General features: G+C 38.4%; 1 protein-coding gene across 1 annotated transcript in view; it reads left to right on the forward strand.

Annotated features, from left to right (window-relative positions):
- Positions 1-20,784, forward strand: part of cacna1c (calcium channel, voltage-dependent, L type, alpha 1C subunit) — a 208,602-nt gene that overhangs the window by 163,413 nt on the left and 24,405 nt on the right. Inside the window, exons 11-31 of the mRNA XM_039601220.1 lie at positions 157-247; positions 3,187-3,213; positions 5,991-6,151; positions 6,294-6,367; positions 6,456-6,607; positions 8,303-8,504; positions 8,705-8,825; positions 9,596-9,710; positions 10,251-10,368; positions 10,463-10,532; positions 10,734-10,866; positions 11,000-11,129; positions 13,199-13,258; positions 13,549-13,655; positions 17,619-17,706; positions 17,817-17,924; positions 18,016-18,068; positions 18,158-18,304; positions 18,801-19,002; positions 19,607-19,765; positions 19,849-19,959. Of these exons, the coding sequence (XP_039457154.1) occupies positions 157-247; positions 3,187-3,213; positions 5,991-6,151; positions 6,294-6,367; positions 6,456-6,607; positions 8,303-8,504; positions 8,705-8,825; positions 9,596-9,710; positions 10,251-10,368; positions 10,463-10,532; positions 10,734-10,866; positions 11,000-11,129; positions 13,199-13,258; positions 13,549-13,655; positions 17,619-17,706; positions 17,817-17,924; positions 18,016-18,068; positions 18,158-18,304; positions 18,801-19,002; positions 19,607-19,765; positions 19,849-19,959 (2,429 nt within the window). The remainder of the gene's footprint in view (positions 1-156; positions 248-3,186; positions 3,214-5,990; positions 6,152-6,293; positions 6,368-6,455; positions 6,608-8,302; positions 8,505-8,704; positions 8,826-9,595; positions 9,711-10,250; positions 10,369-10,462; positions 10,533-10,733; positions 10,867-10,999; positions 11,130-13,198; positions 13,259-13,548; positions 13,656-17,618; positions 17,707-17,816; positions 17,925-18,015; positions 18,069-18,157; positions 18,305-18,800; positions 19,003-19,606; positions 19,766-19,848; positions 19,960-20,784) is intronic.

The raw sequence follows: 20,784 nt of genomic DNA on the forward strand, positions 1-20,784 counted from the left end.
GTTGTCTTGCACCTGTAAAATTCTGCCGTGTTTTCCGTTGCATAATTATGATGTCTGACCGTTTCTCCTTCTTGTTAATTCGTCTCTCTTTCTGTTTCTCTCCACATCTGTTGATTTTTTTCCCTTTCTCTGCTGCTGCTCATCTCTGTCTCTCAGTGAGCATGCCAGCCAGCGAGAATGAATCAGTCAACACAGACAATGCCCCCGGGGGAGACGTAGAGGGTGAGACCTGCTGTACCCGCCTGGCGTAAGTATCTCACCGTCTTTCACAGACACACCTTTTCTCCTCCCTCTTTTCCTCAGCTTTCTCAGTCATCTTTTGTCAGGTTTAAGGACGAATTGCATCCTGCAGTATTGTGCATGGCAGAATTGCCTCAGATTGCTTGTATACTTTACTGATCTCACAAGTCTGTTAGACTACAGTAGCACAAAGCTGTCAATATACTCCACATGGATAAAGTTCTGTTAGGGTAAAATTGGATAGATCTGAAGGGGAACCAATCAGAGCTACTGCTCCTGGAAGTTTTTTATTTTTTTTTTTTAACTCACTAGTTTATTAGTAGTGCTGTGCCAACTGCCCTTTTTTCACTTTCTTTCGGCAAACTGTAGCTAAACAAGCAAATTGAGGGAGCAAAAACTAGTTGCTAGATCGCATTTCCAGCTAAAAAATGATTTTAATCTCATTTTACAGTTGTTTTCCTCATATCACAATTATAAATGTGCTATTGCTATCAGTTTGCGAACTAGAGGTTTATAATTTGAACACAGTTTTTAAGTTTATCTAGTTGGGTAGTGAGTGCGCACAACTGCTACACACGGTACAAGGACAAAGCCAAATCATTGCTTGGGAGCTAATGAATTTTGAAAAGGAAGACAAATCTATCTTATGTAAATCTTAACTACATCTAATAGTATTCCGTCTTTATTTCCATTCTCTCCCTCTCTACCCCCTTTTCTGCGTTAGCTGTTGAAGTGCTTTCTTCCGCCCCTGTGGGAGCTCACAAACAGCTGACTCACTCATTCCCGCTTTCCGCTCTGCTTTCATTTTTTACATTATTCAAACAAATGTGTTGCTTTCTTTGTTAGACACAAGACAGCACAGGGGCTGCGACCCCAGCGGACTTATTTCAGTACACACATGCAAACACACCTACATACAAAACTGTTCCTCACGAGCAGAAATGCATTACACAGAAACTTTAATCTTAGATTTAAACTGATTCACTCTCAACTGCAGGAGCGATAAGGCTAGTCGGCACACGTGGATGGCACGCTGTTGTTTATCTGTACTCTCGCTGTCCATCTGTTATTTCGTCTTTGTTATGTTGTATGTGTTTATTTGTGATCTGTCAGGCTAAAATAATAAAAATAAAAGGGTATGTCATATGTGAAGCTTAAGCTGGAACCAGAAATGAGACATGCAATAATGAAATGCCAAATAAATAAGAAACCAGCAATTTGATACTTACAAATTATTAATTTTGTATTACATTTTACAACATTACTTTTTTTCTTTTTCATTTTTTTTCTCTGTTGTCATAAAGTTGTAAAAAAGAAGGTTCTGCTATTTTGTTCAACAACACAGATGTCTTTTTCTTTTACTAAAATTAGTAATTAGACAATTAATTGATTAGCTATGTTGCAGATATGCCTCACTTTAGTCACCACTAACCTGTAAGGACATACGGTTCTATGTTTTAAAGGCAACCTGCATGGCTAGATGCTTTTAATTCAGAGATTAAGATGTGTGGCCAAATACTTTCGTCCACATAGTGTAAGTGGCCGCGGCTAAAGTCATTTATATCTTGCTTGAACTTTTTTCTGCTGATTTGGTTTCTTTTTTTAATCTTGGACTATGTTTATATATTTTAAACTATATTTATAGGCTCAGGAGTTCTGCTACTCCAGCAGTTTTAACCAAACCGCATTAGCTGACATGCTGAGGATTAGAAGGGCCAGAATATTTAGGAAATAAATTATATGATATTTGCTTTATTATGTTGTTTTCTTGGCGATCAGTAATGCCCTTGTTGTTACCAATCATAACGTTTAATTTAAATTCACATATCCAGAGAGTGATATGTAGTGTACCTTGCCAGGACTAGAAATATAGCCCCTTATTCTCTGTCTGTGAGATTTCAACAAATTTGACATGGAGCATTCCTCCCAGTATTCTGGAGGAAAGACTTCAGAGTATGTCCGTTTTTCTTCACATCGCCATGGAGCCGTTCCTCACGATAGAAGCTACTTTAGCACCCACTGGTCTCGTAATCAAGACGGACACATGAAGACAAGAGATGTGTGTCCTGTCAGCTCCCATATCCAGCCAGTCAGTCATCTTAGTCTTTTGTTCAGTCAGTCAGTGAAAACATTTCATTGCTTCGGTCAGTGAGCTCGTCGGTTAATTTATCTGCTTTTACCAACATCAGAGTAGTCAGTGAAAACAATCCAAGAAAAGTTTCATGGGGACCATAAAATCTTCATATCTTTTTAAAAATGTGGATATAGTTAAACTAATCGTGGTCATTCAGCATCCCCACAGATTTGTGATCAAATTAAATATTTAAAGTTATAAAGTGAGTGAATTTTTTTTTTTTTTTTAGTTTTATTTTTTAGATTAAAATTTTCCACCAGTGGGACTCTTTTCTTCTCTCAAAATGTCTTCCATAATCTCTTGTCCTCAGTTATCCATGTTGTACTTTTTCCTGTTACAGTGGTGAACAATCAACAGACATTTTGTTACAATAATAAATGACGTTTCTTTTTCACACCAGGATTGATTGAAGGAAATTCAAACTCGCAGTTTGCTTTCTTTTGACTGGATGCCACTGTATGTGTGTTTGGGGGTGATTTGTTCAAGAGAAAAGCAGGAAATATAACGGCAAAGTGCATTTTGTTATATTGTACCCAAAATCTGTTCCCAGTGGGTGCATAAAAATGGACAGGCCGTTTTTTTTTTAACCAGATATGTTCTTTGATCATCCTGTGGAGAGAATCAGCAGTTTTTGTGCTTGTGTATCGGGGAACGTTTGAGGCGCAGGTTGATCAAGAAACATATGCCAAGACATTTGTGATAATAAGGGAAGCTATTCCCCTTTATCCCTCTCAAATCACCCCTTTCATGTGCACCTGTCTATATGTGTGTTATGTGTGTATGTATAATCCATTCTGTTTTCTGTGTTCCAGAATTAGGATCTCCAAATCCAAGTTCAGGTTAGTACATGTTGTTTACCATAGTCTCTTAATTCACCTGCTCTAATGTCTCTAATGCTGTGCTATTTAATTGGTCGTTGGTGTTTTTGTGTGTGTTTGTGCCTGTATGTGTGCGTGTGTGTCGGGGGGTGTTTGTGTGCAGATGTGCAAAAGGAACACAGGAAACGTAGCCTTTCTCTTTGAACAAACTGTTGCAAATATGTTGGTTCTTCTCTTGCAGAGTTTGATGAAAAGATCGTTGCCATGGTTATGTTTGTGCAGTAAAATAAATTAATGGTAACAATTATTTAAGCTTAGCCTAGTAGTTATCAGACTGCAGAGTAGCAGACGGGAAAAATATAGAGTGAATGAGATGAATGAAAATGGAAGATAGACAAAAGTTTTGGTGGTAATATTTCATCAGAAAAATAGATTATTTCTTTCTTGGTAATGATGTGAACTTAATCATTTTGCGCGCCAAGCCATTCCTGCATTTATGAAATTCCAATGTTGCAAGGGACAATATCAATTCTGCTTACCGTTTATTAAAGGGTTAGGGTTAGGATTAGGGTCAGGGTCAGTTGATCGTCTGTTTCGTCACAACATTCTGATTGGTGACTTGCAATGTTGATCCTGATAAAGTTTAACATAAAGCAGGTTTAACAAAAATACTGTAAGCAGCCTGGTTCTGTCCTACCACCACAATTAAAGCAAAAAAGTTGCCAGTAAACATGTTAGATTCGCCACTTCTAAGCATTTGTGGAGAATAATTATGGAACATGCTCAAATGATTTTTTATGTCTCATTACAGAAACAAAACACTCATCACAGCTTCCACAAAATCTTAATACTGATGAAGTTTACTATTTGACCTCTATGGAAACCTAATAAGTCCCATTATTGTCCCCTCTCACTTCTCAGTATCTAGATTAAATGCATACATAATACATTAAGACAACACTGGTTTCATTAAAGATCAACACTACTCAAATAATACACTTAGACTATTTAATTTAATAACGAGAACAATAAGTTATTGTTACAGTGATGGAGAAAAAGCTTTTGATAAGCTAACCTTTGGATTTGGTGAATCATTCTATAATTGCATCCGAATTCTGTATACCACACCATTAGCCACTGTCACTACGAATGGAATAATCTCACAAAAATGACACATGAAACAGGGGTACTAGGCAAAGATGCCCATTCTCACCATCAGTCTTCTTTTTTCTTTTTTTTAAATTGAGCCACTCATAGCGACTACAGTATCTGTCAAAATAAAAATATCATCTGAATCCCAGCATCTAATAATAACCTCAAGGTTAGTCTTTATGCAGATGGCATTTAACTTTTCATGCAAAATCCATATTCATCACTACTTGAAACAATTAACATTATCAAGGAATTCTCAAAAATTTCCAGCCATTCCATTAAACTGGTCCAAATTCTTCCACTGATATCTCCATAGCTGGGATGGGACAACAAACTAACTATCCCTCTGTACACAAAGTATTTGAAAAACACTAATGTTTCTTGAATTGGAGTCACGGACACGATAAAAAACAGTACACCTTCTAGCGTAACGATGCATGCCTGCTTGTATTGTGTTGTGAGTGTGTCTCATGTAAAATTCAGTGTGAGCATCATGGCAGAAGCCAGTGTGTGCCATAAGTGACTATAAAAAGCACTCACGCACATTTAAACAGAAGACTGATGCAACATATATAGGCAGAGGGAGAAGATTCTCTGGTGGGCTGTGTTGATGTGTTTGAATTAGAGGAGTCACGATTGGATGAAAAATCCTCTTGCATGTTTGCTGCGGTTGACAAATGGGTCAAGTACACATAATGCAAAGACACCCACATGTGTACAAAATGATGACAAAGTGACTTACAGTGTCTATTTGGAGAGAAAAAACAATTAATTGCTTCCTCATTCTTTTTTAAAGCAATTCATTAAATAAGTATATAATCAGTGTCTAGGCTATTGAAATTAAAAGATATACAAGTGAAATTCATGCGTCACTACTTCTCCACCTGTAGGCCAACAAGACCACAAGCTGCTCTTCGTTAGTGGTTTTGATGTCACTTAACCAGAATAGGACAATTATGAAATTACAGTCGTTACCTTATCAGTATATGAGCGTCGAAACACCCTTTGAGCCGAGTTTTTCACACAGATGCGACTGCAAGGTTTAAAGCTAGCAATTATCAGAAACAATGACTTTAATTTCCAACATGAGAGAGCATTCAAGGTGCAAAAGACCTGACCACAGCTTAGAGGAAGATATTAAAATCACTAAATCAAAAAAAAAAAAAAGGGTTGGCATGCTAAAATGAGCTACTTCTCTTTTTAAAGCATTGTTTTCCTTTGTGTTGTGAGTCAAAATACAACATATTTCACTTAAAATTTGCCCCTTCGATCATTTTGGGAGCGCAAATGTTCTTTTTCTTTTTCAAACGGTGCATATCTCATGCTCCAGCGCAGCTCTTTGTACTGGTTTCTCCTTTCTGTGAAACGTCTTTGAGGATGACTAACCCTGTCTCGACCACAGACCGAGGCGTGATGTCATCACTGTTTTGTAGAAAACCTAATTGACTCTTTTTTGTCCTTCTTCCACTTCCTCTATTTGTTTTTCACCATTCGCTTGTTTCTTTTGATTATTTTTCTTGGTTTATCTTATTGCTCGTGGGCCCTTTTCTCTTCCTTCATCTTTCCTTTTTCCCACCATTCTCTGTCCCATCCTCTTTTCTCTCCCACCTTTTCCCAACTTATTATCTCTGCTTCTTCCTTCTCAGCCGCTACTCCCGGAGGTGGAACAGGCTGTGTCGAAGGAAATGCCGGGCAGCAGTCAAATCACAAGTTTTCTATTGGCTGGTCATTTTCCTGGTTTTCCTCAACACTCTGACCATTTCCTCTGAACATCACCAGCAGCCTCAGTGGCTAACTGATGTACAAGGTACATTGCTCAACCCACACACATGCACACAAAACAGTAATATGTCTGATCTGGGCTTAATTATTGACCTCTGTGCAATTACTTTCTTTGGCATTATATTTTCATCCCACACTTTTTACTCCCCCTTTATTTTCCTCCCCAGACATAGCCAATAAGGTTTTGCTAGCACTCTTTACTGGTGAGATGCTGTTGAAGATGTACAGTCTGGGCCTGCAGGTAGGATACTGTATCACTGTTTTGTGTTAACACTGACCACATTCTACCCTTTTTTCTACCTTTAACTTCTGCGTTTTGCTCCTCACAGGCCTACTTTGTTTCACTCTTCAATCGGTTCGACAGCTTCGTAGTATGCGGAGGGATCCTTGAAACCATTCTGGTGGAAACAAAAATCATGTCTCCTCTTGGCATCTCTGTGTTACGTTGTGTACGCTTACTCCGAATCTTCAAAATAACCAGGTTAGTGTAGACCTTAAAGCATATGCATTTAATAAGCAGAAGTTATTCCTTCAGTCCTCCAACAGGCAAGATACTCACACAGATACCTAATGCAATACTGAACATAAAGTAACAGCTTTTTAATAATAATAATGTATACTTTATTGATCCCCGTGGGCAAATTCCTTTCTGCATTTAACCCATTCACTCAGTGAAGCAGTGGGCAGCCATTGGGCGCCCGGGGAGCAGTGTGTAGGGACGGTATCTTGCTCAGGGGTACCTCAGGGTGGCCGTTCAGTGGATTCGAACCCCCAACCTTCCAATCATGGGGCCACCACTCTACCTACTGAGCTAAAACTGCCCTGTTTTGCAGTGTTTATATACCAGTAGAGCCTTAATGTTGCATTCAGCAAAGTGGAAACAGAGGATGAAGAACTAACAGGTTACAATAGGTCTGTGATGCAATTACCAAAAAACCAAACAAACTTGGATTTCCATGAGATTAATGTTTATCTGAGGTTTCAGTATATCTCATATAACATCCATGGTATTTAAAAATGTCTAACCTGAATAATTGTTTATGGGATTTTATTTTGCCACAGTAATCATTTGGTGAGAATTTCCTATTGTGACTAGTTTACATACACTCATTGACCGCTTCATTAGGTACACCTCGCTTATAATGGGTTGGATCCAGTTTTCCCTTGAGAACTGCTGTAATTCTTCAAAGCACAGATTCAGCGCTGTGCTGGAAACATTCCTCAGAGATTTTGGTCCATATTGACACGATAGCATTTGTCAGCTACACATCCCGTCCACCACATCCCAAACAAGCGCTATTGGATTGAGCTTTAGTGACTTTTTAGGCTATTTGAGTACAGTGAACGTATTGTCAAGATTAGGAAAGAAGTGGGAGATGATTTGTGCTTTGTGACATGGCGCCTTATCCTACTAGAAGCAGTCGTCAGAAGACACTGTGGTCATAAAGAGACGGACAGCAACAACAGTCAGGTATTGGACTGGATTCAAGGAAGGATGGATCTATGCTTTCATGTTGTTTATGCCAAATGCTGACTCGACCATCTGAGTGTCGCACCATAAATCAAAGCTCATCAGACCAGGCTGACACCAACAACCATGCCACATTCAGAGTCACTTAAGTCACTGCATTAATCAGTTTAACAGGTGTACCTAATACAGTGTCCAGTGATTGTATATTGGCTTTTTAGACTTGTCAGGGTTTGGGAAGCATAGGGGTGAGGACAGATTGGAAGCAAAACATACACAACACGCACACAAAACTGGACTATTTATACACAAAGGGCTAATTAGGAAATGACTAACAGGAAAAACAGGTAAAGAGTAACCAAAATACTTACAGAGATATGACGGTCACATTAACATGAAGACAGAGACAAAGGAACTCTGGAGGGCAAACACATAAAACAGGAACACAGAACAGAGGGAAAAAAACAATTAAGGTAACACTGAAAAGTTCAATCCTGCAACTAAAACGCTAAATCATGAATCCAGGATGGCAAAACATAAACTTCTTAGCAGGAAACTCCGGCAGCACTGTTAAACTGAAACAGAAACTATCAGACTCCCTTCTAGTCACTTCTAAACTATAAAGAAATCAAAATAGAAATCCAACAGTCAACCTACCAAATATATTATAACAAGACTACCATTTCAACGAAATTTCTCTTCCTTTAGATATTGGAACTCTTTGTCCAACCTGGTGGCATCCCTGCTGAACTCTGTCCGCTCCATCGCTTCCCTGCTGCTCCTGCTCTTCCTCTTCATCATCATCTTCTCCCTGCTGGGCATGCAGCTGTTTGGGGGAAAATTCAACTTTGACGAGACCCGACGAAGCACGTTTGACAACTTCCCCCAGTCTCTGCTCACTGTGTTTCAGGTAATCAGGCTCCACTTTTTCTCATGGAGTGTGTCTGGCCTCCATTGTCACCTTATATTTGTCCTTGAATGATACAAAAAGTGTAAATTTTATAATGTTGCTTAATTAAATGTAATCTGTCACTATCATGAGGCCGAGGCTTCTTTTAAATGAAAATACATTTGTATAAGATTTTTTTTTACTGTCTTCTGTCTCTACAGATCCTGACCGGAGAGGACTGGAACTCTGTGATGTATGATGGTATCATGGCGTACGGTGGTCCAGCTTTTCCTGGCATGCTAGTTTGCATCTACTTCATCATCCTCTTCATCTGTGGAAACTGTATCCTACCACAACAGGAGGTCCCCATTGTGACAAAGCACTTGCTCATAGGGAATCTTTTGGTTGTTCTAGATTGTTGCAGAGTCTTTCTATTATAATGTCAGGTCCTTTTAGATGTTGGTGCTATGTAAATACAAATACATGGAATAGCTACACCAGTAGCCCAGGTCATGCGGGCCTGATGCTTATACATGTAGACTTTCAAAATAAAAATATGGTGAGTCTGATCCAGTAACTGACAGTCAAATTTGTTTTCTGACGATCTTAAATCCTGTCATCAAATGGATACTGGTGTTGCTGATTGTGATTTGAATCACTGAGTCACATCTGATATCTAACCCCTTGTTAAGATGCAGTTGCAGGAGAAAAGAACACATTTTGCATACAGATGCTTTCCCTAAAGCTAAAAGATTTTAGTGCGGGCCACTGAGCCTCTGTACTTAAAAGTACAGAGTAGTTAAAAATGTGTTTTTTCAGATTAAATTGTTACTATTTATCAGCTTAGCCTGTTGAATCCAAAGCCAGTGCAATATTAGTCATTTGGCTTTGGAGTCTGCATTCATTGGTTTTGAATGCTGTTTATCTGATCACTTCAACATAACAGCCCATGAATATTAACTCACTTTTTAACCCAAGCCTCAAGTGGTCATTACAGGAACTGTAGGTTTTGGCTTCCTTTTTTTAGCCCCAGGGGTTGCCACCTGTTTATAGCCAGCTTTGTTTGTGATCTGATGGGTCAGCAACATCCTTAACATCACCCCTCTGAACAGATATCCTGCTGAATGTCTTCTTGGCCATTGCTGTAGACAATCTGGCAGACGCCGAGAGCTTGACATCAGCCCAGAAAGAGGAAGAGGAGGAGAAGGAGAGGAAAAAACTGGCCAGGTAAAGCAGAAAACTGAATGGAGGCAGTCAGACAAAAAATTGTAAAGGGGATAGAGGGAGATGTTGAGACCTGGCCAATCCAAACAGCACCCAGGGAAAACATTAGCTTGCAGCATCTTGGATAGCCTATTATTTCCTCAAGGTGAATAAGGATGCTGACACTAGAAGCTTGAATTAAACCACTAAAATTGCTTTTTCATACATAGAATACAAACATATTTTTCGGCTTTTCTCTACAACAGTTTATTATTTTTTCAGTATCATTGCAAAGATTAATTCCCAGCAAAGATCAAAGTTGAGTTTAAAGTGCAGCTGAGAAAGAAAGTGTTAAAAGAAAGAAATCATAAAAATGTATTCTGCTTAGTTGCAATCTGTATTAATCTATGGAAAAGATGCAACAGAAAATTGTAATTTTCCTCACAGCTAAGAAAATATCCCCTATGATTGCATGTCTTTATGTTGTCCCTCTGATGTTCATTTATGTTTGGAGAAGGGAAGATGCTAAAGTTGAGGATCTTCTTGTTCTCTCTCCTTCTCCAGGCTTGGCAGTCCAGAGAAGCGTCATGAAAATGAGAAGCCGCCTCTGGAGGAAGAGAAGAAGGAGAAAATAGAGCTGAAGTCCATTACTTCTGATGGGGAGACCAACACTGCTACAAAGGTACAAAGAGACACACAAAGACTCAGTAAGAATGTGTGTGTGTGTTCAAAGGAGTGAGAAAAAATGAACGAAATCTCATACTTCTCCTTTTCAGATTAACATGGATGACTGCTGTGGGGATGAGAGCGAAGAGAAGAATCCATATCCCGCCAATGATTATATAGGTAACACACACCACAGCTATAAATATTATATGTTCCTACAGGTATAAGTTAAGATGTGGTTTCATTGAGAATTTTGTCTTTGTTATTATAAAAAAAGGTTAGTTACTAACATTGAACTTATTTCCACCTTTTCCCCTCATATTCCTTCTTCCCACTTTCTTTCTTTATCTTACTCTCCTCTTTCCCATCCCTCCCCATCAGGAGATGACGACGACGATGAGCCAGAGATGCCTGTGGGCCCGAGGCCACGGCCCCTCTCTGACATTCAGCTGAAGGAAAAGGCTGTCCCCATGCCTGAGGCCCGAGCTTTCTTTATCTTCAGCCACACCAACAAGTAATCTTCAACTTCATTTTCTCCGCCCAATATTTCAGACAGCTTCTGCTGTATTCGTTCTGGCATCCTTTTCCTTTAAAGAGACTAGATGTAAACATTTTGCTTTCTTTCTCTCTTGCACTTTGTTTTGTAGGTTCAGGGTTCTCTGCCATAAGGTCGTCAACCACAACATCTTCACCAACCTCATCCTCTTCTTCATCCTGCTCAGCAGCATCAGTCTAGCGGCAGAAGACCCTGTCAAAAATGACTCCTTCAGAAATAAGGTAGCATATAAGTGATATAACGCCTGTCTATTCGATTTGAGCGCATTCATAGAGTGCTTTTATCTATACTTAAGCACTTTTATCTAACATTCACACACACACTCACACTTCAATTAATTAATCTGGGGCAAATCAGGGTTCAGTATCCACAGCAGTATTTCGGCAGTATATCTAACGACCTTATAATCACTGGACGACCAGCTCTACTGCCTGAGCCACAGCCGCCTGTAAGCATAAAAAAAACCATATATAACAGCATAAATAAAGTATATATAGACATACAATGCCGGATGTACAGTAAGGCACAGTAGCCATAATTAGATGCCCACACGCACACTCATTCTGACCTAAATGGTTTATCGCTATAGAGGAACCAAAGCTTATTGTGAGTGGCCCGTTACACTTAATGAGATTTCATGTCGAGTACTGTAACCATTATTAACTTAATGTTAAGAAGATATGAAATGCCTCTTAAGCTTTGCTCTCTTTTAAACTATTTTATTACCCAAAAAGAAAAATGAATAGTTACTGTATCATTTTGTACACATACAGTATGGAAATATATTTATGACGGGTTTTTTTGTGTGTTTGTTTTGCTAAATGTCAACATTTAATCAAGAATTGAATGTATTTACTGTTCTAGTGTTTGCACAGTCTGTTTTGACATTGTGTAAGAAGTTCTGTCTCTTAATTCGTATGCAGCAGCGGAGACTTCATGTTTAGCCTCAAGGCGAGCTGTGAAACCGCAACATTTTCAGTTACTTTGCAGTATATGAAGGATATATCTATTGTACTCGCTGTGTGACATCAGCCCGTTGTTCGTAAATTAATGTGGTGTTTATGACTGTAATGGAGCTGTAGTCTAATGTAAACACCATGTGTGCTGTATCTGTTTTTGTACACTGTTTCCTGTCTCAGTCAGTGAGACGTATTCCTCGGAGGCCAATAAAGATCTGTTTTATTATATTTTCCCTGGCTTTGGTATAGGATCCTATTATATATTCTATTAGCCTAAACCAATTAACCTTAGTCTGAAACAGTAATGAAATAAAACAACCTGTTTTTCAGATTTTCCAGCATTTCTATTTTAGTTCATTTGGGCCTGAACATTATTATTATTTCAGTAAGTTGTGGAGTCTTTTAGGTTATGCTACAGTTGACTCTAAGTCCTGCTTTTTCCCAAAAAGAAGCACACATTCATTACCAAGTTTTACCACACGTTTTACCCAGTTTAGGTCTTCAAGAGTGCTTTTGCTAATGGGGCACAAATAGATTGTATATAGGCAGTGGACATCACCATCTGGTTTGTAGAATGATGTTCTGAAGCCTCTAGATGAGCATTTTGACTGTTTCTATCTTGTTTTTTTTATCTTCTGTATAAACATTTAGTTCTATACAATGGATCAGCACAAGAGTTCGCCATCTTTTCAGGCCTGGTAGCTATTGCCATCTTTTATGTACAGACTATGAACCTAAAAAAAAGTGCCTTCTAATGCTGTGTTTGGGTCGTGGGTGGCGCATCGGCTAGTCGTACATCTGTGGATTTTTGTAAATCGGATTGCGCCACAGCCACTGCAGCTGGGTTGAGGACTCGTGTGTACGGCCGTGTCGTTTTTTTAGCTGCATTTTAATAATATTCCAGCACAGGAGCTCAGAGACATACAGATATACAGTTTGAAAACGTCCGGTTTTGATTTCTTCTCCTCCTATATTAGTGCTTATGTGGCAATACTGTCTGAGTGGCGACACCTATCCTTCAGGAGAATACTTCAGCACCTTCCTGCACTGTAACAGCAGGTGTAAATACGGGTTTCTGTTAAAAGCACTTGCGGGGGTGAGCGAAGCGACCATTACAGCGGGTATACTGTGGCCTTAAGAGAGTCATGAGCATTTCTGAATTCATTCAGCTTTGCTTTGTGAAATGTTAAACAATCTTGGTTCATTCAGAACTTTGTCCTGGCAAATGAAACAGTGTAACAACTTTGGTCTCTGTTCATTCAGAAAGCCTTTGCATGTTGGGCAGGGGTAGTCCAAGTCCAGTTTAAATACAGTGTTGTATTTATTTTCAGATCCTGGGCTATGCAGATCATGTGTTTACTGGACTCTTCACCATTGAGATCATTCTTAAGGTAGTATTTGATGTTTATGATGCACACTAAAGCATTCATTCACTATTCATTCAGTTTCTCTTTTTTCCTTTGCTAAAATTAACATTTGGCTGTACTGCTGTCAAATAATATTTAATCATTACAAGCTGGTTGATGTGCTTACCAAAAATTATTTACTGGATATGGATTTATAGAGAGGCAAACTGTAGATGTGGTAATATAGTGTTGTTTCTAGTAAGCTAGCATTAAACCCTTCTAAAAATATTGCTGCTCATGGTAAAAGGTAATAATCTGAACTTTGACCCCTGCAGATGACAGCCTATGGCGCCTTCCTCCACAAAGGTTCTTTCTGTAGAAACTATTTTAACATCCTGGACTTGGTGGTGGTCAGCGTGTCCCTCATCTCCTCTGGAATACAGTGAGTACAGTACGATGTTTTATGGTGCATGCGTTTTACCTGATCCAGTCACGTTGCAAGCTTTTGTTCACCGATATTACTAACATTTTCCAAATATCATTAAACACGCATTTGTGTTATTGTCTTGTATATAATCACACAAATTGTGACTACTGCGTGAGACACAAATCAAGTGCCTAAGTTGGAAAAAACCATTTTTATTAGCAAACTGCTCCGTGCTTTACACTTCTCTGTCTTCTCATAACAAGTTCACACTTCATTACTCCTAATCCGCTGTCTCTTTGTGATGTTTATTAAAATGTTCTCTTCTTCTTGCAGCAAATAACTCATTGAAATGCTGTGATGTTTAATATTCTATACTGCACTTTCTGTCTCTGATGCTTAATAGACTAGACTTCTCGACGTAAGTCCATATTAGTCCGTGTTATAACCCCTTTAACAGACCGTCACCTGAACCGTGTAAAGCTGTCACTTTTTTGATTTGATATTTCTATGGTCTTGGAGAGTTTAGCCGAAGACTCACCCAAAGCAAGAACAAATAAAACCAAATCTGTCACTGAAAGGTTTTGTTGAGTGGGATAACACTGAACTTGTAATGAATGAACACATGCAGTTCTTTTGGAGCCAGATCCACTGCAGAATGCATCTTTTACAAGCAGCAACATAATTGGTTTCTAACCAGACAAAGTGTTACATTGAGTAAATTATCCTGGGTCTTCCAGTACTCTCGTCGCATTTCATATCCAATTGATGTTAATGAGTTTGTTCTTCTTTTTTTTTTCACTTTTTATCATGGATTTTGGGGGCAGGTCAAATTTAGTTCTCATATTTTTAGATAAATGCAACTCTCCTGGGTTATAGAAATGACGCCCTAATGCTAGAATCCAGTGGTTTTTGCCTATTAAAGGTAGCGAGTGAGTGGGATTTTTCTTTATTTATCACAGTTAAAAGAACTGCAATGATGTTGTGATCAACTAAACCACTACTGCGATATAGTTTATTTTATTTTTACTCCTACCAAATAAGAACCCATTTTAAGTATAAGGTGTAGAGAAGCTGTGAAAAAACGCTCATAAAAAAGCATGTAAAAAAACTCCTACTGTATACACTACATATGACAGATTGCTTGTTTGTGTTGTCACCCCGAGTAAGCCTCATAATGTGACAGCATGAAATATGGCTGAGAAGACAGAACTATAGCAAAACAATACCTGATGACCTCATCTATTTTTGCTCTCTTATTGCTAGTCAGAGTCCTTTTCATCAGGTGGATGGCGTGCTTCATCCCTGTCATCAGACTCTGACAGTTAAAATATCGCCTTTTAAAATAATTTGACGTTTCCACAAATAACCTAGCAGTTGGTTTGACTGTGATATGCGATTGATAACATCCTACTCCACACGAGCTACCTTTAAGTGCCTTTAACTTCCACATTTCTCTGTAAAAAGTTGCACAGCGGGTATTTTTTTTTTCTTTTGTTTCTCACTCTTTGTTTCAAAGTTAGCACAGAGTATTGTTTCCCTCCAAATCACAACTTTACCCATCAAGAAAGTCACTCCTTTAAATATATTTATGTTGACATTTTGAAAACACCTTCTTTTCCTTGTACTTGTGTCACACAGTGGAAAACCTTTTTGTATTTTTCCTTCATTTATCTGAAACACTGGCTTGTTAAATAAAGGGAAGCGACCTTGACCAACTCAGCTCAAGTATTAATAATCAGGCTGAGAGAGGCCCGGTTCAGATCAGAGAAGGACTAATGCTAAAGCTCTTTCCAGACAGTTATTGTACTACTCAAAATGTCAAGGTATTAATTTGATTCTTTTTTTTCCTTAGTATGTAAATCACTTTCTTTTAAAGCTCCACCTGAAAAAGGTCACACCATTTGACCTTTGGCTTGTAGTGACACTCTTTTACAGCACAGTAGTTTGCTTGTAAATGTCTGTCTGTGTCTTTATGTTGGCCCATCCGTGTTGTTTCATTATGTGTGTTTGTCCATATATTATATGTGTTTCATGTGCATTACTATGTAACGGATACACTGTTACAAATATCTGTTTTTGAGGAGCTACAGTTAGGTCCATAATTTGTCAGACAGTGACATAATTTTGGCTCTTTTGCCTCTGTGAACCATTACAATGGATTTTAAATCAAACAGTCAAGATGCAATTAAAGTGCAGACTTTCAGCTTTAATTTAAGGGTTTTTACAAAAATTTTGCATGAACAGTTCAGGAATTACAACAATTTTCATATACACTCCCCTGTTTTCAGATGCTCAAAAGCAATTGGACAATTGGTGGACTAACAGCAATGGCCTGTTCCTTTGTTATTTAATGACACACCCAAACATAATATCTGAAGTACAAAAACTGTTGCATTTTTAAATATGAGGCCCAAAGAGATGTCAGTACAAGTGAAGGAGGCCCTCATTAAAAACAAAATAAACTAAAGTAATAAACCTTTTAAAAAATCAGAGATAGGAGAAACACCGCAAAGGGCTGAAATACCACAAAAGAAGGAACATGATGTATGATGATATTTCTTTAAGATTGATGTTTAAAAATATATTTAAAAATGTGCTTTGTCATTTAATTGTCCAATTACGTTTGATTCTCTGAAAATGGTATCAAACAATGGTTTTAATTACTGAAAAGTTATTACAAACTTTTGTAAAATCACCTTGAATTAAAGCTGAAAGGGGGAAATTTATTCACATCCTAATAGCTTGATTTAAATCCGCTATGGTAGTTTAGAAAAAGTTTTAAAAAAATCTCCAAAATTTGTGTCTTTGTCCAACAAATTATGGACGTGACTATATGCTTTCTGCTTTTGAAAGTGACCCCTTGATAACTGATGCTAGAACTACTCGTAACACTAACAAAGTCTATTAAATTTGCTTTAAACTGTCTAAAAAGTAAGTATGTGCATAGCTAAATAGTTTCTGTTTATAAAATAAATAACATTAACAACACTACAGCAACAAGCTGGCATAAAGATTTATTTATTTAGTAACATAATACACGTTGGTCTTCTTGGGAAAAATGCTTTCACAGCTATGGGATGTTAGTTAAAATAGTAATAACAGTAGTTTGGTTGTGCTGAAATGCTTGATGTTGAGTTCTGGGTTCTTGGGTTTTTGTTCCTGTTTTTCATGCTCACAGTACCCCCATTGTTTCTTTGAGTTCCTCTGTCTTATCTGCGTTGGTGCCTTTGTTTTGTGTTCCCACTGTTTCTGTCGCCTTGTTTAGTGTTTGTCTTCATATCTCGGTGTCATTTTCCTTTTACTCTTCTACTTGGAAGGTTAGTCTTCTGTGTCCAGCTTTACTTTCCATTTTTTTCCCCTCATTGTTTTTACCTGTTGCTGACTGGCGCACCTCTCCCCTCTTCCTAGCTGTGTGCCATCATGTAATCAGTTCCCAGTGTATGTATACTCCGACCTTTCTGTTTGTCATGGCGTCTGTTTTCATACCTTCTTTTGTTCCCATGGTCTTTTATATGTTTTTTCATCCTCCTTGTTTTTCCCATTTGGTCTTTTTTGTATTTTGTACAATTTTTCAGCAGCCAAATAAACTGCTCACTTTCAGTTACTTCTCCTGCCTTCGACTTTCGCCTCTCGGTGCTCTCCACTCTAAGCTGTGACAAAACTTCAGTTTTATATTTTATATTTCCCTAAAAACAAATCAAGGCTGTGTTAAATTCCTTTTTGTATCTGTTTTTTGTCATCTTTCGTAATTTCTTGTGAACTTTTATTTCAGTTGTCCATTGTATTTTGTCCATTTTTTGTCATTTCATTAGCTTTTCGTTGCATCAGCCTCCACAGTTTGTGTTTAAAAGTAAAGACTCCACTGAAAGCAGTTTATGGTGTGTGTTGTTCCAACATTACAAATATATTTTTTTAAGATGGTAAGATGTGGCCAATCAAATTGGCAGGTCAGTAGTTTAATCTAATGTGTGTCTACAGGTCCAGCGCAATTAATGTTGTAAAAATCCTGAGAGTTCTGCGAGTGCTTAGACCACTGAGGGCCATCAACAGAGCCAAAGGACTAAAGGTTGACATAGTCCCGCATTTCATAAAAAATACACACAATGCACACTTATCTGTCCTCTAAAAAAGGCATAGACTTATCACTCACTCTTATATTTGGTGGTTTTTTTGCAGCATGTAGTGCAGTGCGTGTTTGTGGCCATCAGGACTATTGGCAACATCGTCATCGTCACCACGTTACTCCAGTTCATGTTCGCCTGTATTGGAGTGCAACTCTTTAAGGTAAAAAAAAGGGAATATGATCAGTTAGTTAATGTACTTTTTAAACCGTTTTTTAAATTCTGACTAAGAAATTGTCTCATCATTCAATCAGGGAAAGTTCTTCTTCTGTACCGACAGCTCTAAGCAGACTCAGGCAGAGTGCAGGTAAGAGATCCCCCCTGCAGACGGCATCTTAATCTTTTTTCTTACAGTCTAACTACATTATGTGCGTGTATGTCTGTTTGTGTCCACAGAGGTTCTTTCATCACGTATAAAGACGGGGATGTGGGGAAGCCTGACAAAGCCCCAAGAGTGTGGCAGAACAGTGACTTTAACTTCGATGATGTTCTACAAGGCATGATGGCGCTGTTTGCCGTGTCTACCTTCGAGGGATGGCCAGGGTGTGTGTCTATATAACAACACAGTGTCAATGTGTCTGAATTCAGATACAACTTTGTAAGAGTGTAGAGTGGGGTCATTCTTACAATCCACATGTAGGTCAAGGTCAACTCAGTAATTTATTGGTCCAAAATTGACAATAAGCCTTATAGCTGTGGTAAGTGTGGTTTAAGTGTGGTTTCTATTGTCAACATAGAGATAGTACTGTGTAAAGATTTAAAATATCATATCATGTTTGACCTCTGACCTCTATTTCAAAATTCTTAGATTGATCTGAAGGTCAAAGTGATAATAATGACATGTAGAGGGTTTTCAGACTGACTAAACTGACTGTTTAAATACATAACAATTTAAATACATGCACAGTGTTCAAATATAATAGGTTTTTTTTGTAAAAAAAAAAAAAAGAACTTGTGATTGTGAAACTTCTTACTAAACAATGGAATAAATGCAATTTGTTTTTTAAATTCCAGATTTTCTTTCCCGTCTCTTTGTCAGGTTACTGTACCGAGCCATTGACTCTCATGCTGAGGACGTGGGGCCCATTTACAACTACCGCGTGGTCATTTCCATCTTCTTTATCATCTACATCATCATCATTGCCTTCTTCATGATGAACATTTTCGTCGGTTTCGTCATCGTCACATTCCAGGAACAAGGGGAGCAGGAATATAAGAACTGCGAGCTGGACAAAAACCAGGTAGTGTTCGTGTGTGTTTTGTGTAAAGTTACTACTCGATTACTAGTAATTTTGCAGCTTTTTTTTTGTTTCTATTGTGATAACTTTCTGTCTTTAAATCTAGTAGTACGGCAGACATACAGCAGAGTGATTTTTTTTAAAGGTACAGAGGAGTGATTCTACTGTTCTGAGAGGAGCAGGAAAGTCATTGTGTCATTTAGGAGCCACAAGGGAGAAGGAATAAGAGCCAGGCAATGGGGGTGTGACACGGATGAATCTGAAGAGGCTGAACATGAGTTTTAGGGGCAGAACCACTTCAGGAGTCCAGCCAGGAGGAGCTGCAGCAGTTCAAAAAAGATGAGACTAAACCTTGCGAAGGAACGCGGCCAAGGGCCTGCGGCTGTGTTCTCTGAGATGATCCATGTTTCAGAAAGAGCATGTAAATGCAGACAGAGGATAGAAGAGTAGTCTGGCTATTTTAGCGTGCCAAAAGACTTTTCTACAGCTTTTCCTCCATGACTGTCTGGGAACAGGGAGACACACAGCTGAATACTTTTGAAACTACATCAGCAGACAAATGTAAATGGCAAGTGCTCACCTATGCGTTTGTGTGTGTGTGCCACAGCGTCAGTGCGTGGAGTACGCTCTAAAGGCTCGTCCGCTGCGTCGCTACATCCCAAAGAACCCTTACCAGTACAAGGTGTGGTATGTGGTCAACTCCACCTACTTTGAGTATTTGATGTTCACACTCATCCTTCTCAACACCATCTGTCTGGCCATGCAGGTGAGTAATGTGTGTGTACATTTAGAAAAAAAGCTCCCGTAGATCTAACATTGTTTAATGAGCTGGTGCTTTTTTTCCTGCAGCATCATGGACAGACCAAAAATTTCAATGATGCCATGAACATCCTCAACATGCTCTTCACAGGACTTTTCACTGTTGAGATGATCCTTAAACTGATCGCCTTCAAACCCAGGGTACGTTCACTACTCAAACAGCAGGCTAGAATAACAGTGATACCTATGTAGCACTACAGACTAGAGAAATGTGAAAAAGCACAGACAAAGAGACATTTTATAATGTAATGTTAGATGAAATTAGATAAACTCCCAGCTCTATCTATCAGTGCTCATTGCAGCCCGGAAGAAAAAGAGTTTAATAGTTTTTTTAAAGGCTTTTGAGTCACAGCGTTGCAGAAGATGGATTGTTGTACTCTAAATTCATAATTCTTTTTCATTTCCTTCCTTACGATACGATGGATTTAAACCATGATTAGAGGAAAGCGTTTATGTGCTTAATCCCATTGTTCCCTTGTTATCCTGCTGTTGTTACCGTGCCCAATCTAAGAACTTCCTGGTGCTTCAGCTATTTAAACAGTAACAGATGGGCATGCTCCCTCTTATTACCGCAGGGTTAGTGGAGAATCTTGAACGCAATCAACAGCAATAACATAGTTTCATATTATACTTTACTCCTTTGACTACTGTTGCATTGTACTAATCAAAAGAACAAAGGTTTTCCAGTTATTACAAAAGTTAATTGAGCTCATTAATGAAGACCATCTACTATTTTGCACACAATGTTTTCCAACCACTAATTAAAATCAAGTCTTCTGTTGTTTTGTTTTGTTGTTTTTTCCAATAGTGCTCTGCAAAGTTTGTGCTTTTTATTTAAATAGTTGCAAGATGGTTATCCTGTAATGACTTTTGAAATGCTACGTTTAGAACATTTCGTCTGAGTAACATAATGCATGCTCTGCAGTATTTTAGCCAACGGTGGATTTTGTAACAATGAATTTTAGG

This window comes from Oreochromis aureus, linkage group 17 (genome assembly GCF_013358895.1).
Source record: "Oreochromis aureus strain Israel breed Guangdong linkage group 17, ZZ_aureus, whole genome shotgun sequence".
NCBI lineage: Eukaryota > Metazoa > Chordata > Actinopteri > Cichliformes > Cichlidae > Oreochromis > Oreochromis aureus.